This window comes from Ambystoma mexicanum, chromosome 1q (genome assembly GCF_040938575.1).
Source record: "Ambystoma mexicanum isolate Mex_15411 chromosome 1q, UKY_AmexF1_1, whole genome shotgun sequence".
Classification (NCBI taxonomy): domain Eukaryota; kingdom Metazoa; phylum Chordata; class Amphibia; order Caudata; family Ambystomatidae; genus Ambystoma; species Ambystoma mexicanum.
Window position 1 is genome coordinate 1,238,047,036 of NC_090922.1, and position 24,137 is coordinate 1,238,071,172.

At 42.0% G+C, this 24,137-nt stretch overlaps 1 protein-coding gene across 14 annotated transcripts in view; it reads left to right on the forward strand.

Moving 5' to 3' along the window:
• The window catches only part of DOCK7 (dedicator of cytokinesis 7), a 1,498,361-nt gene that overhangs the window by 372,128 nt on the left and 1,102,096 nt on the right, over window positions 1–24,137 (forward strand). For all 14 annotated transcript variants that reach the window (XM_069642017.1, XM_069642019.1, XM_069642018.1 and 11 more), the window contains exons 7-8: window positions 1,031–1,116; window positions 2,902–2,968. In XM_069642017.1, coding sequence (XP_069498118.1) covers window positions 1,031–1,116; window positions 2,902–2,968 — 153 coding nt within the window. The remainder of the gene's footprint in view (window positions 1–1,030; window positions 1,117–2,901; window positions 2,969–24,137) is intronic.

Consider the following 24,137-nt stretch of genomic DNA (forward strand, 5'->3'; position numbering starts at 1 on the left):
AAGAAGAGAGGCAGGCAAATTGAGGAAAGGTGATGCGCATACAAAAGAGTGGAAAAGGGTTCACGAACGCCAGTTGCGCTGCAGTGGGCAGTGCAATGAGAAGGCCACAGGAAGAAGTGGAGCTGCCAGAGGCAAACCTGGAGAGTTTGCTGGGATCAACAGGGGGGTTCAGAGAGGAGGGATTCTGGTTAGCAGGCCAGTAAAGAGAAAGTGAGTAATGCTTTAAGACATATAGAACATACCTCAAAGTGACCCAACATTCCTCCCTCTTACTTGGGGCTCTCCTCTCTGTTATGTACTCCCCTCTTCTAGGACCAAAGGTTCTCCCCCGCGGTTACACGTCCCTTCTTCCGGGATCGTAGTCGCTCTCTTCTTCACTGGAGCACTCCAATTCTGGAATCATGAGCCGCTCCTCCCCACTCACTGGAGCACACCACTCTTCTGGAGTTCAAAAGGATTCTCCTCTTCTATTATGCATCGCCTCTTCTAGGCATCAAAATCGCTCCCTATTTTCCTACTTTAATCCCTCCCTCTCTTGAGTCACGGGTCTCTGTGAAATCTCTTTCATCTGGTCTCGAGGTGCTCTCCTCCCACTTGTTTGAGTATACCCCCTTCTAAGCTTAAAGGAGCACATCCTCTTCCTCGCTGGAGCACACCACACCCTTTGGGTGCAAACGGTTCCCGTCCCTCCTCCCCCTAACCCCCACTGGAGAATTCCCCTATTCTGGGATTACAGTGGCTCCTCTCTCCCTCACTGCAGCACACCCCTCTTCTGCACCCAACATTTGAAATTTCACGCAAATTTGAGGTAAGTATATTTTACAGATTTTTCTTGATTGGGTTCAGAAAAGCTAATGGATGCAAAACAAAGGCACATCTACAATAGGGGTTCACATTCGCTGTTAAAAAAAAAAAAAGTGGATTAGTTACACGCCCCTTCTCTTCTCCAGTAACTATCCTAAATTACATTTATTGTTGGTTCACCCAAGACCCATTGACCGATGTTCTCCCACTTTGTGTTTAATTGCAGGAGGAGCCTATAGAGCGACTTTGTGTCCCAGAAGTACCCAAAGAACATTTTGGTCAGAGGCTGCTGGTGAAATGTTTAACACTTAAGTAAGTTGCATTTTTTATGGGGACTTTAAAATTTACTTAAACAAGAAGGAGCTCTAAATGCTTCGCTCAACTGCTTGCTGCTTACTGCCTACGGTCACAAGTACAATGAAATGCCAATAAAATGTGTTTAAAAAAATAAATAAACAAGAAGCAGCTCCCTCTACCTACTCCTACATCTCTCCTGCTCCCGGACTACCCCACACCTAAACCTATTTTACATACTACCTTGTATATAGTCGGTCCCCACTATGTATTATGTCTTCTGTCTGTCTCGTGCCAAGTCTCTGTATCATCTATTTTCCATCATCCACTAGTCAATTGCTCACCATACTGACACCTGATCCAGGATTGCCCTGCTGACTGTTACTTCTTTTGTTAGTGTATTTAGTCGAGACCTCCTATTACCATCTGGAGCGGAGTATTTAAGAGGACGGAGTGAGAGTTGTTCCCATCCGGAGAGGCAGAGGCTTAAGAGTTGGAAAAGAGGAGTGAGGGGAGGCTGACTAGCTAAAGAGGGAGATAGAGTTGCATTGCCAAAGACGGAGGAGGACGGGCCAAGCATGATTAAGGAGGTACCAGCAGACCAGGTTGGTCCGGGGCAGATTGTAGCGGTGAGAGGAGGAATGGGGCAGAGAGCTTATGATCATGGCACGAAGGAGGGGGGGATCCCGAGCATGGACCAGGGACGTGGTCAAGAAATAGGGATAACCCAGGACTTTGTCTGACTCCTGGAGGAGCAGGCCCCTCAAGAAAAAGGTGGAGGCTTTCTTCCATATTGTTGCCAAGACCCGGCAACATAGTTAAGCCACAGCTGTGGGTCAGAGAGGGTCCCCACCTAGTAATTCCTAGAAGAAAAAGAACACGGTATTGACACAGAGTTCAAGTCATGGCCACAAGGGGCAGATTCCTTTCAAATGTTGTGAAAGACCTTTTCCTATTGTTTGCCTCCTAGCCCCTTTTGAGTTCTCCCTTAATACGTTTTGGATTGTTTTCCCCAGCCCAGGTGTGGAGCATTGGACACGAGAGAACATTGATCTTGCTGGTCCTAAACCTATTTTGCGTTCATCTCTCTGCCCCTTACTTACTTATCCACTCTGATCTCGGATACCTGATCCAAATTGTATTTGTGTTATACAGTAAACCACCTATTGGTGTCTCAGAAGAAGTTGTGGTCTTGGTTTTGTGTGCAATCTTGGTGTGTAGTCCATGACAGCCCCTAGCAAAAAACAATCAATCACGATTACAGGTAGACATTGACATGCAAGTTTTGGCAGTTCCGGTCCACTCTGTAATTTACACTACATATAAAAGGAGGCATTTAGAAAGGAAAGTTGAACTAGAATTGCGCGCACAAGGTGCATTAAGAGGTTTGTTTTAGCGGTTATGTAATACCCCTTGGCGAAAAAAACAAATCAAGGGCAGAGGAGCAGTGTTGGCATCTGTTTGGCAAGGAATGGACATGGCTGAGGAGCGGGCTAATTTTACCACTAACGTCATGTGAACTTGATGAAAAGAATATCATTGCTTCGCTTTTAAAGACCATTGTTAAAGTTTGATTTGCGCTCGCCTCAATGAGGTCTGACTTTCAGTAGGACTGTTCATGCATTTGGCTGCCGATGTTCTGGCTTTATCAACAAGCATATTTTTATGTAAGCTCCAGTAAGATTTTCTATTGCCCGTTTAATAGGCTTTTGCTAAGGTCCACGTGATGCCAAGACTGAACTCGCTGTCTAGCTTTCTAGCTGTACAATTGAATCATTTTAACATGTTCTCTCTTCTTTGAAGGTTTGAAATTGAAATAGAGCCAATTTTTGCAAGTTTGGCTTTATATGACGCAAAGGAAAAGAAAAAGGTCAGTTTCTTACTCATGCTATTTCTGATCATGTTCCTACTGGATATTTGTTCTGTTGGAAATGCTGTTTTGTTGCACACTGAAAGTCAAATGAGGCTGTTTATTTCTAGAAAAACATACAATTCCATGACTTTGTTCTCAAATATAAATACCATTAAATAACTATTATAATGATGGAAGAAATTCAAATTACTTGAGTGAAATGGGCCCGGGCACTTTGATCTTTTTATAATTAGACTATGGAAAACATTATTCTGGCAATATATTTGGAAACCTAAGGAATTTGCAAATACTCTGGCAGTAAAAAGAACATTGCAACTATTTTATATAGTAATCAAAAATGTACAGTTTTGGGTAACTGTAAAATAAAGTGGAGATATTCAAAAATCATAATTAACTTATTGGGATTTTGTGCTTATTCGTCATGAGGGACACACCCACATTTTGTAATGGGTTAAAAAAGAGCTTTTTGAAATAACATTTGTATCGGTTTATCTCTATACAATTAAATGTGTATTTCAAATCAAGGTGTTTATGTCCTTTTTCTTAATTTCTGCGAGAAATTAACCCTAAAATAGGTGAAAGGTGAATATTTAAAGGCCATCAACAACCAGTATCATGACATAAACACTTCATAACATACAGTTCTGAATAGTCACCTGATAGAGGTCTTATACCCTGGAAGGAACTACTAAACGCTCATTATATCTAGCTATAGTATTCCCATTCCCACGAGTGAGACTACGAACGCCTCCATCGCATACTTGGTCAGCATAGTCTCCTTGGTAATTGCCCAACACTCAGTAAGTCCACATGCCCATATTCTAGGTAAAGTGCTTATTTTCTTGTTTTTGACTGCTTTACCCAAAGAAAATAAAGACATCTGCTCGCAAGATAATGTGGGGCATTCCCGGCAATCTATTTACAAAGACATACTCATTTTCATAAGAAAAATTGAACTTCCCAAAGTTTTGTAGAACTAAGAAGAAAAAAGTTATAGAACATTTGTTTACTTTTAAATAACGTTTGCATTGTTTTAATTTCCATACAAATAAGAGGAAAATCCTGAATGACATATTCAGGACTGTGTTTTGCCCCAATGTGTGAACATGGAATCAAACAAAACTGTTTCATGGTTATGAAGAATATTGCTTGAGTTTCGATACAAATAAGACAATTGCAATCTTAACTGTGGCATTTAGTATATTTCTTATGTTGTGAAAAGTTTGTTTAACCTCTATTGACATTATTGTCAACTGCAGTATTCTGTGCATGTGTGGTAGCCAAAAGGAATCGAGTCTGAAGAGAAATCCTCCTAGGCTTGCATTGTGGCTAATCTTCTGTAAAACGTGTTGAAAATTCCTATGCATCTGCAATTTGGTAGGCATATGTAGCAGAATTCTTTTTTTAATTAAAAGGAAATAAATTGTTTATAAACATTTACACTAAAACATAATAATTATGAACATAGAAAACAGCAAAATAGTTAAGCGCTCAACTGGGACAGTGCCTTAGATCAACAATAGCCAGCCTATATAAATCAATATCCTACTACCAAAACAAAATCAGGCAATGAATAGGCGAGTCATGGAGATTGAGGTAGTCTGGGAGTCCAGCATTGCCCCATCCACACCATGGGGCCATACAGATATAATATAGCCAAGATCCTGTGCCATGGGCTACTCTCCCCAAAACTCTCTCAGATCAGCTTCCCCCTGGAGCATCCTCTTGCCCAGCTCCTTGAAAATAATCTTCAACAGGGAAGTCACTGCAACAATCAAAGCCTCGTTTGCAGTCATCATACTTCTGACCCATAGTTTTCCGGAGAGGACACTCGCGGTCGAGTGCAAAAATCTACCCAGAAAGATATGTCGGATGACCGAACATCCTGGACATTCAAGAAGCAGGTGGAAGAGTGATTTGCTTAGCACTGAGCCACACACTCAGTAGCCCCACATTTCCCCCCAGAACCTGTCATTTCGGACCCATAACTTCCATTATTGGCAAAGCGCGAAGACGAAGCCTTAAATAAAAATCTCAATGCTTTGTAGATGGAAAAGTTTGTATATAGGATCTTAGAGACTTCTGCAGCATATGTAGGTAGAGATCATTTTTGCACAGAAGAAGTCTATTTAAGTCCTCATAATCGCTATTTTTATCCCATCTTTTTATCTTGTTTTACTTGTATAAGCAGTATCGGAAACCCTTCAATTCGATCAGATTTCGATAAGCAATACATTTCCTGGAAAATGTATACAAGAAAGAGCTGCAATTTTGGCCATTGCTCATTTGCTCATAAATGCGGGCATTCAGTGAGTTTACCTCAGCTTCCTCCAATTCGGTCAGCAACGATAGGGATCTGTTGATGTGCTTCGCCCACCAAGAGGTCAGATGCATTGTAGAAGAATTCTGCTTTGTAGCGAAATTATATTAAACATGAATTGCACGAACAAGTGAAGCAAAATCCAAATTATGAATCAAATAAAAACAGGTCACTGTGTGGTGTTAACTCAAAGGTAGAGTGTTAGGCTCTGGTGTATGTGACCAGACCTACACAAGCATTAAGTGCAGGTACCTCTAAAGTGTGGGCTACGCCACTGCTACATGCGCCTGAACATCACACACTGATGGGTAAAGACACTTTGAGGATTCAAGTGTAAACTCTCTTGTGTGTGTGTGTGTGTGTGTGTGTGTGTGTGTCCAGTAATCTCTGCCTCTGATTACTTCAGGCACATCCTACATGGTGTAGTCTAAGCATATAGTCCAGGTGTGTGAGCCCCAGAAGCTACTATGTGGAGCCAATTACATAGAACTGTCTCAGCCTCTGGTGCATGTGTGTGCCACCCACAATATGCTGTGTGCTGTGGCACACACGGCTTAGGCTCACTTTGGAATGGATGTCTGTGGACAGCCTAAACTGCTTGTGTGTGGCCATTCTTCCACAAGCTTCTGTCTGCAGAGATCATGCAACGGGCTCAGCTTGCAGTTCATGCATGTGACCGGACTTCCACAAGCGGTTGTGCAGCTCCACATCCAGAGGACATGCTCAACCTCCGGTGCATGAATGCAAATTCCACTCTGTTGGCAGCCAGTGTTGTAGGCTCAGTCCCAGTGTATGTGTGTGAACAAACCTACACAAGCCTCTTTGAGCAACCATCTCCAGCATGCAGGCCTACTATGGATCAGTGTGTGTTTGGGTGCGTGTCTGAACGATTTCTACACACCTAAGTGCTGGCCCCTCCAGAATGCAGCTTCAGCTTCTGTTGGGTGTGTGTGTAACCTGTGAATTAGGCTACAGGGTGCACAGTTAAACTCTGGTACATGTGTATTTTGGCAGACCTACACAGCTCCCATATTGCAGATAAACTTCAAGTTGCATATAGAATTTCACTGTCAGTCTCAACAGTAAAACTATTTAATGTGAAACACCAATGCAGTCCTATTGGCTATGATCTTGCTTGTTGCATTTGCTACTTCTTATGTGGAAGTTGATTGGTGTTTGTGGCACGCTGCTGTCGCAGTTTATTAGGCGGTCACACTCAACTCAGGGAGTTCCTCCCCCCCCAATGAATGTGGTGCACAATAAAGCACTATTAGTTTGTTAAGGTTCACTTTTGTAAGGCCTCCAACCCGTCTCGCACCCATCCCCAACAAATACCTAGTGCCACAATGGACTAGGAACTAGGCCGGTGTGTAGTAAGAATATAGATTTATTCATTTATTTAAACCAAATTTGACAAATAGACTAACATCATCCACCAATGCTGTGGCAAACACAAGAACAAATCTGACTTCTGTAATGGCACCAACACAGAGATAGCACTGAGATATGCAGTCACAATTTCTCACAGCTTTCTTTTCAAATCACCCACCAATACAGAAAAAGAACAATTCAAGACACACAGTGATTGCTGATTTGGTTATAATACTTTTTCTCCCAGCAACCCCCACTCTCCAAACATCAATTAAACTTGACCCCTCTGAATTGAAGGCAAGTGGCAGAGAGTGGGAACACAATTGGAAAATCGTTTTGGGATTCTGATAAAATGCACTTTATGGAAAAAGGAATTCAAGGGGCAAAATCATTTTTTTCACTTATTACCACAGATGCAATATGAGGGAAAGAAAATCAATGGGAACATTTGTTTTGCCACACCTAAAAAGGAACAGACACGGCTTTGTGGTTTTGGTCAGAGCACAATGGGAACAAAAGGGGCAATTTTGTTATGCACCTTGCACACTCACGTGGAAACAGGGTTTTGGAATTGATTCTTTTGGTAAATCTTTGTCTATACCGGCTCAAAACACACTAGAAAGAGCTTGTTAGTTTTCACCGCTAACAAAACACATCGTGTGATTTCTATAGGGGAATTAAATATGCTGATTATCTACACAGACAAACAGGATATTTTGCTATGGGGAAATAACTAAAACAATGCTTGAAAATGCAGGGTCTACACAATCTTTGGCTTTGGGGATAGTTTTACGTACAGGAGAGGTCTTGTAATGGACATCAGGGAACACCAGGACACCTCTGGGACAGCAATGGTGTCAGTTCAGGATAGTCCCCTCTGGCTCCTCCAAGGGGTCCCAGTCAGCTTCTATGTCTCCTGGTCCCTGTCTCCAATGCAAGATTTGGGGCCTTTCTGCTTGGGTGTTTCTTGCAAGAGTTCAGCATCAGGTTACTTCCGGAATAAGTGAAATATCCCAGTTCTAATCCCAACTGGTCTACTTATAGGGCAAATGACATCAAAAACTTGTCATGATTCCCGTGAAAGGGATTGGTTGATTTGCTCTACCCACCTCCTACCTGTGTGCTAATAGGACAAGGAGATGAGGGGTGTGAGTTAGGAAAGCTGTGGGAGGAGAAAACTTTGTCATCCCAAACTGACATGTGGGCTTGGCCAGTTTAGACTCTGAAAATCTACCAACATGGAAAGTACCCTAATTTTTCAAATCTTTCCATGTATGGATATATTCTTAAAAACTACATTTTAAGGCAAATCAGATAATGCTAATCTGAAGTTGGCACGCCCTGCCTATGCAGAGACACGTTTTATTTCCATTTACTTAGGAACCGTATCAATTAAAAATATGCCACTTCCCAGTTCCCATGTCAATTTTGTCCTTCACCCTCACGCCAACTTTCAAATCTCTCAGAATCAAGGGAAGTCCCAAATCAAATTTTCATTAATAACTTTAGTTATGTTTATCACACAAAAATCATTTGAGCATGGTTCAAAGTGGATTACTGTCACCTTTAATAAAAGTCTGGAATGACCGTTGTGGCATATACGCTGCCCCTTTTATGCAATAATATATATTTTTCTATTAACTAAACTACATTTTTTTCTTTATTCACTTTGTTTCATTCTCCCTTGAGCATGTGATCCGCCAGAGGCTGGCTCATATTTATCTTCGCCTCTCCTTTCAAGTCCTCTAAAGGCCCTGGCTGCATGGACATTTTATGGGAATTGTAACCTCAAGGTCACTTCTGCTGCAAGAGCAGGCATGGCCTTATCTGTTTCCACCATGGTTTAAATCTAGGCAGTGTATTTCTTTCTATATTTGTAAACAATGGCCCTAATTGATGGTTGCCGACCAGACCTCCATCTCCGGGATGAGCAGAGGAAAGGTCTTGGAGGTTAAGTTTCATCTTTAGGAGAAATGACCGGCTGCATGTATAATTCTGCAAGCAATGGCTTTGAAACTCACACACAATACATTTTACATGACATTTTATAAGGCACCTGGGAATTATATCCATGTGTAATGTACTTCTTTAATCTCAAAGTTGCAAAATAGATGAATAACACTTCTGGATTTTCCATAAGTATAGGGCAGTTCTATGAGAAAACCATGTTCAAACTCTGAAAGTCTAGTGAGCACTTCTCTTAGCATTCTGTCATTTGTTAGAGGAAAAAGGAAGTTCTTTTATTTCTTATAATTGTAATGAGCTCGGTTTCACTTGAGATGACTGGAGCACAATCTGGTATTACATTGAAGATAATGCACACACTGCTATCTGTCTCTTTAAGAAAAAGGGCAGCTCTCTGTGGATTCAGTAAAACAGCCTTGTCAGCCACATGTCTTTCTTTTCCTTGCTCAAATGCTTTGCGTATATCTTCGCACTTTTGCGATTTAAGACCACTTTCTTTCCGTTGAGGTTTAGGCCTGTTTTTGGTTCAATAGGCCTAATCTCTGACATCACCATTTCTGCGCTGGCCTTATATTTCAATGGGACTTCCCAAATCACTCTGGCCTCTTTATTCCTGGCATTCTGGGGCTGTATTTCACCCCACACTGCTCAACTCAGAAGTCCAACATTTCGTTGTTTTAAGTTAATAGCAAATAAAAATCGATCTGACAATTTATTATATAATTTAAATTTTACAGCATGGTGTAAAAAGTGTGATCAGGCCCCCAAGTTGTATTAAAGGACAACAATTTGGGACTAAATGTATACCATTTTGCTGGCTGCCTGGACATATTTGAAAATGCCTTTTTTTCTGCAACCAAATATCTCAGACACTGCCATTAACTCTTCGGAGAACTTCTGCCAGATTGATGTAAAGATGTAACTGAGGAGCATTAATGCCTCGCACAGCAGTTGCTCTCACTCCAGACTGCTTCCATGTTATGTGAAACACATGTGCTGTAGTATTGTGTCCTAGTAGCAACAATATAGTTAAGGGGACATGACACTTTTCTTGTGAAACAAATACATTCTATTTCCTCTGTAGCTGTAAAACCAGTCAATGGCAATATATAACAAATCAGCCCAACCTAAAAGATGACATATGCATGACACATCTGGTGACATTTCATGAATGTTTTCATATTTAAAGGCAATGTATCAACCGTTCACATTTTACCTTTGGTAAGCAAAAACATGCTTTTGGGGCAAATATCTCAAAATTGACCTCTTTGATTAGTTATACGATTTTTTGACACGTTGAGGTTTTGATCAGGCAAACGCAGAATGTTAAATTTTCAAAAGTTTAAAACGTACAGCATTTTGTGTGCAATGGAACTGAAAAACCAAATGTGTACAGATACCCATGGGTAAACATAAGTCAGGCATAAAAGGTCAATCGTCCCTTTCATTCTCCACATGTTCACAGTTTCTTATTTTCTAATGGTCAATTATCACTCAGTAATGACTGGTGCCAAATGCAATTATCAAAGGCCTGTGGATAACGCATGTGCAAACACGCACGTACGACAACCTGCTGGATTTTTACAGACATAAATACATATGTGGAACACATTTGCAAAGGCGTAGAACCAGCAAAGACTATTATTCGTGCATGCACACAACAAACGGATAACACAGAGAGCCATGCCATGCCATTACAGACATGCCGCTAAAGAGGCATGCACATCACACAAACATGGCCATCACACCAAAATGTACAGAGGTGGACTTTTAGAAATATTCGGGAAAATAAGTACAGCGACTACATGACAAAATCCATTTTTCTGGACCCCTAAAACGAAGCACTTTTGGACATGCAGAAGCAGACACAGACAAAACACATTTAACAACAAAAAAAGGGAATTAATTGCCAAAAAGGGGTTAAGTTTCCTACTTGTAAAAAGTAACATCTGCAAACATTGGAAATGCTGACTTTACAGCTATACACCATGAATCAATGTTTCCCTAATTGATCGCCCATTGTACTGCAAACTTAAGCTTCACTCATACTTCACCACTCCTTCCGAACACTCACTTTAACTATGGTTTTGATGTAAGGGAACACATATTGCAAGCAATTGTTATGAAGTATTGGTGTAGTGTTAGTGAAGGTTTAATTCTGGTGGCTAGACCTGGTTTTGAGAAATAGTTGAGTTGGGCTGAGTATTTGTACCTTAACGTTGAGTGCCCAGGAAATAGTTGGACATATAGGTGCTGTAGATTCACCCATCCCAATGCATGCACAATGCTGTGCATGCTCCGGGCTGTGAAACCACCACACCTGTGTGCTTCAATGAGGAGGGAAGAATATGATATTTCACTGTTGCCTATGTCCTGTGTGCTCTGAGGAATTTACATAAAATTAGGACCTAGTGCCATAGGTCGGAGGGAGACCAGACTGTTACGGTGCAAGGTGAATGGTTAAGTGTGTGCTTGACTATGTGCATTAGTAAGTCTGTGTTCTGGTGTGGTGTGCATATGCTTATATACATGCTACTCTATGTGGGGGACAATACATTCTCATGTACCCACACATGCCAGCTAGTGTGTGTGTAAATGAGGTAGTTGGAGGAGCAATGTGAAACTGGCATAGGGGATTATTTGGGGACAGGGCCAGCTTCCTGACCCTGTCAAGAAGGTGGGGGAACCCCACTCCCCCATGCATCTCGACAGGGTGGCATTGTGTGGGCAGGCCTCCCTCCCAGGCCCTCCTTACCGAGTCTGTGGGCACAGGACCCGCAGCAGGGAGCCGCAGAAGGAGGCATCGAGGAAGACGCTGTATGCCGTGACAGCGCTGTGGTGAACCACAATATTCCACAGGTGTAATAAGCGCAACAACACCGGCTGGAGCACCGAAGGATGCAACCGCACGATGGGATGTAGCAGCCATAACAATGCTATCCACCGTTGAGGGAGAAGACCACAGCTCCAGCACCAATGACGTTTCTTGAACAAAGACCTGCAGAAGAATGTTGGGTCTTCATCGGCAGAAATGCTGCAAGGCAACAGGGAGAAGGGATCATGGATTCCAAGCCCTTTTTGAAGCCTTCCCAGCACTTCTCCTGATACACCCTTTCAGCCGTTTAAGCTATTGGATAGGGTAAGTTTCCAATCCTCGGAAGGCGAGGGCTAGTTAAGTAACGGTGCAAGAGTGACTTGGTGTGGGTTAGATGGATGAGGGCAAGAGTTGGTAGGGGACATTGGAGAGACCAGAGGAGGAGAGAGCAACCTGAGTACAGAAGCTATTGGAGAGCGGGAGTCTGTGGAGTATTTGTGCGTGTGTGGAGTAGAGTTAGAGGTAGAGTGGCAAGGTGGTAGTAGTGGTGGGGCAGTAGATTGGTAAAGGGAGTAGGAGGTAGTAGTTTGTAGTTGTCATGGTTTATAACAAGGCACACTCTAGCCAGGGACTCCTTCCACCAAAAATGAATGTGGCGTACAATAAAACGCTTGCTATTTTTTATATACTATGGATTGTTTTTGAGTAGGCCTCCAACCCGTCTCGCACCCAACCTCCACAAAGATCCTGTGTCACGATAGAATAGTAACCGGGCCAGTGTATAGCAATAAGATATTTATTAATGTATTATTTAATGAAAAAGGAAAACAATTTCACAGCCACAACACTAATGCAATGATCTGTACAGAACAACTAGGTTAAGATATCCTATTACAATTCACACAGTTCTTTAATGGCCAAACAGAACAAAAGAAACATTTTCACCAAGTGAAACACCAACGGTTTAGCACTCTCCCGCAAACATCAGCTAAACTTGATTCCTTTGAATTGAAGGCAGTGGCAAGGAGTAGGAATAGAGAGAGAAAATCGGATTTGGGGTAAAGCCCACCACCACAAGATAGGAAGCTAGCAAAGAAAGTGAAAAACTCGTTTTTGGAGCAAAATGGCAGAATGGGATTTTGATTTTTACTCGCAACTGCTAGGGGACAGAATGAAAGGAAATTCGAATTGCTTACACATTAAGAGATAGGGAAAGTTTATAAAATACAAATCAGCACACCAGGGCAAACATAGAAATTATGTGGCAAAATCGGTTTTGGGAGAAAGCAAATGCAAAGGGAAAAGTACAGTGGCAAATGGACATTCGTTTACACTGGGTTTCAATGACGGGCAGCTCAGGGAGGGGGTTTAACTTTACAATAGGAAAATCAATGACAAGGACAGAGGCACATAACAGGTAGACTTCTAGGCAAAGAGATTGCTCACAATGGAACAACGGTTTGGGGTTTAATAGGACAAATGCAAAGGGGAATTTGTTTGGTAATGCATATGGACAAATTTGGTTTTCAGTTAAAAGGAGACAAATTCTTTTTAGGCAACACCTTAATGACTACAATAATTAAATACAATACCAGGGACAAGATGGTTGTTTTCAAACTTCAACAATCTTGAACCGTGAATTTCAATGGGGGAATTCATTGATTTACTGAAGAAAAATACTAAGGATTTACACATACAACTGAGAGGTTTTTCAAAGGAGATCTGTGAACATACACAGGCTAACGATAGATTCTTCTATGGAAAGGTGACTGAATTATACTGCCAATTTTTGGGGTTATCAATGGGGTTTTCAATGGGAGAAATGTTGGATGCACTGCTACAAAATGAAGGGCTTATGCAATTTAGTGCTGGGGTATATGCTACTTACAAAACAAGCCTTGGATTGGGATTCAGGAAAGCCAGCTGGATCTCATTGGGATTCAGGAAAGCCAGCTGGATCTCAGGACACTCTGGACAGCTAGGGCAAGGGGTCTGGTCCCTGCACTCTCAAGGATGTTAAGGTTCAGCCACCCTCTCTCTGTCCTCCTTCTCCTGTCTCCCTGGATTTTGGTGTGTCTGTCCCTCTAACCTAGTACAGTCCCCCTAGTAAAGCATGAATGACATCACTAACTTTACAATCTAGGGGCAGTACCCTATAATTATCCCTGTTGCTTGGATAGGACAGTTTACCATTCCTCTATCCGCGCCCTGCCATGATTGGTTCAGGGGAGGAGAGCAGCATCTGTCTGTTTGCATTTATTACAATTCTTTTTTCTCATTACAACTTTTTGGCAAAAACTAGTCATGTCTCATGACTTCATAATTCCACTAGTCCCTGCCATATGAACTAGATATGCGGTTTTAGTTGGTCATGAGGAATTAGGTAAGCTGATCACTAACTCTGTACGAGGTAGCATGGCCCTTTGGCACATTTTTGTCATTTTCATAAAATGTACAATAGTTATGACTCTGCAAATGATCAAGCATGTTCCTAATTTCATTTTCCATCTTTTCAGCAAATGTCACATTTGTCCCATTTTTATATCAGCTAGACGCTAGGCTTAACTGGCCATTTAAGTCCCCAAAGTCTTAGGAAAATGCAATTAATACCTTTTTAAAACCGCCTGGAAATTCCATGAAATAATAGCATAAAATGAAATTAATTCTCATTCTGATTGCTGCGAAAAATGCCTAGAATGAAATCAGTCTTTTAATGTCAATTGGGAGTGTCGGTCGCCCCTGTGGGAGGGCTGCTTCATCTCCCACAGCCATTTGTCTTTCTCTGCGCTCAGCCGGTGACCAGAGATTTTTATTAGTCCCTTTGAACTTTGCCATTTTCTCTCTGAAGTGGGTGCAGGAAGGGCTCACACCTCCTGGTCATGGTTTAGCCACGCTTTGCCTTCTTTGAAATCTCTGGGCTCCTGCCTTCATGTCTGGCAGATCAGGGAATTATGACGCCCTCAGCAGCATCACATTTTTCTTTTGGATGGTTCATTAGTAGGTGCAACTTCAAGCTGGAAGCAGGCTTTTAAAGGAATGGTGCAGTCAGAAATATTATTGTCGCTATGGTTCGGCCTTGTGTTTTTAACCATAAGTCGATCGATCGTACAAACATTTCCTATGCACCTTACTGGAGTTTTCGTCTCTTGAACACAAGCGAAATCAGGCAGCAGGGCGTGGCCATTTTATGATAATTTTATCACTTGCGGCATCTCCCTGGTTGACCTGCCTTTCCGGCACTAAATCATAGCCCCCGTGCCTGTGCCTGACATCACCAAATTATTGATATTCTCCGCCTCTCTCTGTGACGTTACTGGACAGTGTAGCCAAACGCGCCCAGTCGTCACCTATGCGACTTGACGCAGAACCCGAAAAACAACACACATCTTCTCACAGCACACTGCGTCTCTATTAGGAATATGAAACTGTACTTTAAATGGAAACAGCAAGACTGTACAATTGGTAAAGTACATTTATTTCACATTAAATGTTTCAGTAACATTCAGCGTCTGACATATTCAATCAAAATGGGACATTTTTTCTTTGCTCTCGATCCGCAAATCTGCAAATGTTTATCGTGAGTCACGCGCTGTTCCTTTTTGGTACACAGGGTGTTTGTTTTGGCTAAATGAAGCGCTTCAGTCGCACAGTGAATTGCAAGGCTGGTGCATCAACTTGGCACTAGACCACCGTAAAGGTTATGTTGCTCCTAATCGCTGGTACCGCTTAGGGGCATATTGGCCCTTATCTATCGTCCCAAAAAATGGTCAACTAAATCCAGTGATTGACATGTAGCTGCAGCTGACAATTGAAGAATCCATCGGTCGGGGTCTGGAATAGATGACAATCGCAGAATGGCACAATGTACCTGTTTGCAAAATATAAAAATTAAAAATTGTCTCAGTAGCCGATCTTTATTACAATTAATCATTTTCTTTATTAGCGCAGAGGTGACACAATGTGAACCGAGAGAAAATAACGTGGACTATCATAGTACTCTGCTATTTGCTTCCGAGTATAGTGCAGTGGAGTATGTTGAGCTCTAAACTTAATGCGTAAACCGAGGCAACAATTTGAGCTGCACACACAATGTAATGATTTATTAGCGTCGAACCAGGGGGAAACCAGCGGTGGTCTACATGTGTCTCGCTGCTGGCCTGCCCATGTGTCCGGTAGATAGCCCAGCACACAAAGGTTGTACTAGCACTTCATTGCAATATGCCACACAGAACTAACAAGTACAATGTAACCCAGCAATAACGGTCAGCTATACGTATTTCGACTAGTTCTGGTATAAAATAGTCTAAAGAGAAACTTGCATTATATTCAGCATTTCCATTCTCTTGGCGTAGTGCAGACCGTAATGCAGACTCCTCCGTTCGTGTCAACGGTTTTTCATGAAAATGAACTTGCATGTAACTAGGTCAATTTTCGGAATGGACAACCTTATCATATCATACGTTATTACACCCCCCCCCGCTTCAATTCAATCCCTTTAGGAATGGTCCCTGTCTCCCAAGGTCAAAAAACACTAGAACCTTATACTGTGTGCAGGACGCGTGGGCCTCCCAGCTCCCAAGCAAAAATTCAAAGCTGGTGACCTTTACTCACAATGTTTATACATTCTTACTTTGCAACATCCCGTGTCAACGCATCCATGAGAACATGAATTTTGAAGCACGGCCCTGGAGGAAAAGATTGGGGGCTGTCACTGCTCCATGTTCGTGGCCTCCTACCCATGGCATGTTTTCACAGTCAGTACTTCTTGCGTGCCTTATGTATCTTAGGTATAATCCCTTTAGTGTGACGAGCAGATATTCAGCTGTTTGTGGAACTTTATAGCAAGGCAACTGCCAAAACCCAAAGATTCTTACACACTGTTATCCATTGGTCATTAACACGAAAAATGAAGGTCCCACAGTAGCTCTACTAAACTGTGAAATGTGAAAGCAATCGTGATAATTGTACTCTTTTTTTTTTTTTAAACACGGACTAAGAGGATATATTTCAAAAGACAAATTGCATACTTTATTTGGACACTTTATAAAAATATTTTTGGCAAAAATAAAAACAGATGGTAATCATTTGTACTGGGATTTGAACTGTTCGACGAGCTCTTCTTTGGGTGGACATAGCACGTTGGAAATGTTTTGTGGAAATGTATGTGTGCTCTGAACAGATTTGTGCACAATTCCATGAGTATGCATCTCTATGACATTAATAATCAGATCTTTCACAAAATTGAATTCCATTTCCTCATATACTGGTTTGACCACCCATTTTCTGCTTCTTTTCGTAAAGGCCATAGTGTAGCGAAGCATGCCTGAGTTTCCTGCAGTCCTAGATTGTTCACGGCCTACATTCTCGTTATGCGCTAATACCGCTAGTAAAGTCCTAGATTTCATCCCTTGGTTGCTGAAATACAATCTCTTTGGCCTGTACTTTGGGCACATATTGTGGAACACCTCCAAATCTCCTGTGTGACAGAATTCTGAGTCCCTTCAGATCTCTTGATAGAGTTTTATCAAACACAATCTTCTCAAGGGCTTTGTGTGGAGGTGAAGAAGGGATCAACCACTTCTTCTTCCGTGCCTGCTCTGGGGACAAAGGGCCATGTTCACAACGGTGGAAATGTTGGTTTTCTGTCCAGTGGTGAACATTGGAACAGTGGTGCATTAGTGACCGCCATTTTTCCAGTAGAATTTCCACAGACCCTTCACATGTTTTGGAGCTCCACCAAAGATGGTTGCTGAAAGACTGGGACCATTGTGAAATACTTTCCAAACCTTTTTTTTTTTCCCTGCAGCCGAGATTTTTTTATTGATTGATTTGGCAACATGCCATACATCAAATTGATGTTTAATATTTGGATACTGTTCTCTCATTGTCTTGGCTATTGAAACGTGTCTGTCTGTGGCTATGAGGTCGATTTGCATTCCCCTCGATTGTAGATCTTCCAATAATTTTATAAAACTAAGTTTCTCCATGGCCACTGAGGATTTACAGTGGGACACCTGCACGACCACCAGATTTTCTTACTTTCCATGTCCTGAAAATGGTGTGTGCAGTACTTAGAAGAAAATCCGGGGCTGTCACACTGTCCATCGCCGGCTAGCCTGAACCGTTTGTCGGAGAATGTTCTTTGAATAGTCAATTGTTCAATTTTCCAAGCTTCACTAATGGCAGGGAATAGATAATCACGTTGATATTTGTAGTATTGCATTTTAGAATTGAAATGGAGTCCCACAAACTGAAATAAACTGGATAACTTCGTGAAACTAGAGCCACTGAAAAGTTAAGCTGCTGCACACAGTAGATTGCCAGCTGGCAGTTTCCCCAGCATCGGTTGAGCAGACCATGAAAATGTTTTATGTAACTTTTCACAGGTGCCATGTATTTTGAGGTTACTGACTTGTGTTAGACGAGTCACGTTCACCAATGGCTTCCCACATACTTCCCCTCCCACTGAATGCACACATTTCAGCATCTTTATAATCTCCATCAAGCTGCTGTCGAATACTATGTATTTGGCCTCTTTTATTAGACGGTCATCCGGCAACACTGTGCTTCGGACTGAACCGTTGTGGACATATCAGTCAAACTGGACACACTATAGTTGATATCTTTGTCTAGTTCGTCAGTCACAAGTGTTGATGCTTCAGTCTCTGTCATTTCAACATCTGTTACTTGACCATGGATAGGAGAAAACATCAATGTCGACTGTTTTTTGGGGGTGTCGATTGTGTCAAGAGCTCAGTGAGTAATGTAAAACTATCTTCTATAAATTCAATTTCATCTTCATCTGGCGGAACAGGCGCACTGTAGCAATGGTCCAAAAACACTTTCGCTGGATTTGCCGGTCACATTAAATTCATTTTCTGGCCTTTGGACATAGGCATCTCGAGTGTTAACACGCCGCGCCTCAATTAATAGTTCCTCCATGGTGAAAACAGTTTGACGAGCAGCATCTGTCATTTGTATCGCTGTCTGTGTCTGCATAGTCTGTACTCCATGGGGAAACGACAGGACAGATAGGAAAAGGGATGTTCAGTGTAAATCCAACATACAGTATTGTACAGTTTACATTAAAAAAAAAGCATATAATGAAGGCCTCAGCACAAAACGATTGCCAAAAATATAAACTGTTTATAACTAACCTTATTTTTCTTTCTTTTCTTTGAAACCTTCTTTACTCTAACATCACCGTCAACAAGCGGGGGCACCGACTCAGATCCACGTGCCTCCCGTTCAATATACGGATCTTGTATACATCCCTACAAAAAAGAGTTTCAATTTTAAATAAGTCATTTGCATTACACATAAAATTAGACCGACTTTCTTTCATTAGAGGGTACTGTCAGTACGCATACTTCTGGCTCCGGATCAACTACAAAGTCTGGTTCTGGATCAACTACAAGGTCTGGCTCCGGATCAACTACAAGGTCTGGTTCCGGAACAACTACAAGACCCATACATCTGGATCAACTACGAGGGATGTTGTAATTGTAGCAGACGCTCCAGCATCTCCCTGAAACACAGTACTTGCATTAGTATGGATTAAAATATTGGAAACTGGACACACACTTTGGAAAGACGACAAAGGTACACATCAATAGCAAAGTATGAATGAAACATTGTGTAAAACAATTACACGATATGTAAATATGATCAGATTATCTTGTTCGATTGAACTGTCAAGACCCTTACCTCTGGCTCCTGATCTACTACGAGGGATGTTGTAATTGTAATCGACGCTTCAGCATCTCCCTGAAACACAGTACTTGCATTAGTAAGGATGAAAATATTGGAAATTGAACACACACACATTGGGACGCGGACAAAGGTACATATCAATATCAAACCACGAAAATCATTGTGTAAAGCAATGATACATCGCAAAAATACACATTATCTCAAATTCCATGCATAAAACAAGTCTGGAACAGAATAGCTAGGTAAGATTACCTGATACGTGCTCGAAGTGGTTGATGACTCCAGGCAAGACATGGATGTTGAATCTTGTTGCTTCATATTCGGTGGATGGTCTTAGAGTTGTAAAGGGAAAGTATTATTCAATTTAGAAATGCCAACATTAAAAAGTGGCATGTAAGGAGACTGAATACGAGAAAATGATGCTTATGTAAATGCACAATATAGCATAGTTATCTGTGCCCATAAATCAATTTTCTATGAGGGTTCTCAAAAACAAGGACTGATGTTTAGCAAAATGGTCCTTATTTTGCCACCGAAAATATAGGCCTAATGCTAAATCCGGAACCGTGACTCACCTGTGGTGGCATTTTCACGAATAAAGTCGGAATAGCGTTTGTGAGCAATTTTCAAGTTGTTCTCAGTTGATTCTTCTTTGTATACAAGGATGTGTCGTACATCTTCGGGGTAAAGTGCAGGCTGCAGATGCAGTATCGATGACCCCTCTTGTCCTCCAAGACTTGTTTGACTCTACTTTCAAGCTCTTCCGGTGGATATCCGCAATATCTGACCCATTCTCGTATTCGATCAACAGTCAACAGTCTTAGGGAATACATGCATTGTAATGCCTTCAGATTTGTCATTTTTGCATAAAAATGTGAGAAAGAAGGAATCGGACCATACATTGTTCAATGCACGCTTTCTTTTGGGCACCACAGCCAAACCAGTGCAGCTTGGGCAGCTGTATTATAGGATAACTTTCACAAACAATTTGTTGATGTGTTGAAAATCAGAACATGTTACTCGTCCCTTGAATGTACTATCGTGCATGAAAAGGAAACATGCTTATATTATAGACACGGTCTGCGAGGGAGGCAATTCGATGCCAATTGACACTGATAAAAATTGATATATCGATAACATAACAAAAGAAACTCAAGTCAATAGCAATGAGACAAATTAACATAGCACTACTGAGTACGTTACTTCGAAATAGATATACATTTACAAATGAAGGAGATATTATTAGGATACATGCCCTTACCTTGACCAACAAACAGATTCAGCAAGCAGAGTAGTTAGTGGCAGGAGAACAGGGAGATGTTCACAGGTAGCACACTGACGAGTTTCACTCGAAGTGTTCACAGACAACACGACGAAGAGCAGATTAGCATCGGTTACCGGGCTTCTCAAGTAGCACATTCACGAGTGCACTCGCAGTGCTCAAAGATGTTCTCATGATAAATATCAAGTAGTTTATAAAGAATTACAAAAAGGGGTGTGTTTGTGAATGAATGACATGTATATGTCGTGGTATTATGTGGATTGCACGGGCACGGCCTGCTTGAAGGGTAGCCTGCCTAGAGACACGGGGTCTGAGGAGGCCTTATGAACAATGACCCCTGCGCGAAAGATGGCTTTGAAGTGTACATGGTGTTTGGCACCTTGGCCGTTGGCGCCCCTGACAGCACCCCTTGGCAGCGCACATCCACTGGTGCGACCTGCCTTTGATAGTGGAGGTGGGATGGATGGGCCTGGGGCGTGCAGACAAGGCACCAGAACACTGCTGAATGGAGACTCACTTATGTGGAGTGCATGGGCGCGGCCTGCTTGAAGGGGAGCCTGCCTGGAGACACAGGGTCTGAGGAGGCCTTGTGAACAATGACCCCTGCGTGAAAGATAGCTTTGAAGTCTACATGGTGTTGGCACCTTGGCCGTTCGCGCCCCTGAGAGCACCCCTTGGCAGCGCACATCCACTGGTGCGAACTGCCTTTGATAGTGGAGGGGGGATAGATGGGCCTGGGGCGTGCAGACAAGGCACCGGAACACTGCTGAATGGAGACACACTTGATTCACTTAAAAACTGAAACAACCATTGATAAAAAATATGTTGTGTTTTATTTTGTTTCTTATTTTGATGGCACAAAACTACTACACATTGTAAAGGTCTGGTTGCAGCACAGCGAAGGAAAATCCCCTGTACTGACCACTGGGAAAGTTTTATTACTCGTTGAACGCGGTGTCCAACCCTCCCATGAAGCCACCATGTAAATGAACGATAGGCCACCAGCCTGTAACACCTGTGAAAAAAAAAGATTGAAAACTGTTTTTAAATGACCAATATAAGTGTATTAAACCTTAGTTGTCAATGACAATTCTTGTATCCAATGGCATTTGACAAATGCTAACGACACTGCACAATATTGAACGTTTATGCGACTATTACTAGAGAATTGCAAGACTAAACTGATATGACAATGATATATTGAAGTTAATAGAATATAGGAGACAACCATGAAATAGTAGTGGCCGAACTGACATCACAACCAGAGTATACTTACTTGTTACTTGGATTACGAGGGTGAACTGTTGCGCGAAGTTCGTGCATAAGCACCATCAAAATCCTCAACACAGACCGTGTGAGGCAGGCTGCCCTGAAGTCTGGCAGCTCGGTAACGCATTACGGCTGTGGATCTCCTTGCGATATGCAGGACAAGCATACAGAGTTTTCTCTGCAGCAGCAGTTCTCTTCCTCGGTTGGCATTAGCGTGCACCGAATGCAGGTACACCAGTTGGAAACACTGTCCATGCGACTAGGCCCAGGCTCTTCATCTGTTGAATCTTCCTCCCAACTCTTGTCCGAAGCCCCATCGTTTCTGCATCTTTCTCTTTCCAGTAATTCCTCCTCGAAATACTCGGGCTCGTACAGGTAGGGCATTATTGTTTCCATTGTGTGGTAAACAAACAAAACTAATTTATAGCAGTGGCACTGGTATCTGTTCACACGGGCTACAAGCAACGAAGGAAGCTGACCAGAGCACAGAAACGAGTCACAGAATACTCAAAGAAATACAGTGAGAGGAATGGAAAAGAAAATCTGCTGTTGTGTGTTGTGAAACTGTCTGTTTATACTTATCGAGGAAAGAGGCTTCCTGCCGTTTCCATGGCGACACGTCATTAGCTGAAGGGCATAGAATATTGACACAGGAAGTGCTTTGGCGTTGTGAAAAGGGCAGTACGCGTCTAGTGATGTCAGGCTCAGGGGCGGGGGCTATGATTTAGTGCCGCAAAGGCAGGTCACCCAGAGCAATGCGGCAAGTGATAAGATTATCACAAGATGGCAGCGCCCCGCTGCCTGATTTCGCTTGTGTTCAAGAGACGAAAACTCCGGTAAGATGCATAGGAAATGTTTGTACGATCGATCGACTTATGGTTAAAAACACATGGCCAAACCATAGTGACAATAATATTTCTGACCGCACCATTCCTTTAATTGTGAAGTTTCCTGCATCAGCCCGAACTGGTTTTTCCTGTAGTAAGTGCCTCTTCAAAGTTGAATGGAGTCTTGTGGGTTGAAACATAATGTACCTTTGCTTTGGTTAACCCCCTCGCCCCCCGATCATATTTCCCTGACATTTTCTGTATGAGCCGTGCTATCTTTCCACTGTGGCTTTTTAAAGCGAATTTTCTTTTCACAAGTGTGCAGGCTTTTTGCTTCGAATGTTTAAAATCCTTGCATGCCACTGTATTATTTGATTTCTCCTTTTTGAGCAAATTTGCATTTGCTGTTGGTCCATTGATGATGAGGGGTAGGCCCCCTTCCACATGGCTCTTTAATTTGACGTGAACAAAAGAAAAAGCCAACCCGTTTTTCGTTTGCAGTGTTAAAAGGGCTGCTGTTCCAGTGAAAGGGAAAGCAAAAGACGTTTCTTTTGTAGGGTTGAAATGTTTGCCCTTCATGTGAATTAAAAGTAAACCAAGGCCTTTTTTGGATGCAGTGTTCAAATGCTTGCCACTCATGTGAAATAAAAGCAAAGCCGGCCGTTTTTGGTGGCAGTATTTTTTTTTTTTATTTTTTTTTTAATTTGTTTATTTGTTTTGGTAGCAAAAATTAATTTACACCTTTACAAATTTTAGAATCTTATAATAATACACAATCAAATTATTAATGTTAATAATACTCATAGTGGAGAGAAAACTTCAGAAAACGTACAACATACAGAACACAAAAGAAGTTATTATTTAGGACATTTGACACATAATAAAAGATTTAAAAACACATTACAACCAACATAAAAAAAAACACCTTCAACATTCTTTAGACCCATAACAAGATAAACAGATATACCACTGCTATATTCACGCACAGCAGCCTCTTTATAGCGTAAGAGAACAAATGACCAAGAAGTAACAGAACCACAAAAGCATCTAAAAGAGCAAATATCGGTAGCATGAACGATACTGCGTAAATTCTACTTAGATGGCAAGAGGGACTCCACAGACTGCCCACACAAAATGGCGATGTTAAATGGCAGAAGGTTCTCCTCAATCATCACAACCCGTCTAACCGTAGCTAACATGATAGGGATGGTGTTGCCCTGCATGCATCGAAGCCAGAGTAGATGACATTCAAAAGCGGAAGAAGGGGTCAGATATACACCCAAACCGCGTTGCCTTTGATTGGAAAAAAAGTTACAATACATAAACAGATGTTCTAAAGTCTCACATTCAGTCGCTTTCAAGCAAAATCTGCATCCCTCCCACTTCACCAAATCCCTAAAACCAAGCCAATTTCTTATCCTGGAGCCCGTATGGATGAGATCCAGGCGGAAACGCATGAAGGTCCTTCTTGCAGTTTTATCAGGAAAGCATAGAAGATACGGCAGCCGAGGTGAAACTGCCTGCCTAAAAGTGGCATAGGTCGGAAAGGATGAATAACCACCAACCATATCAGAGTTGCGGGCCCAAGAATTTTTAAAGAACGG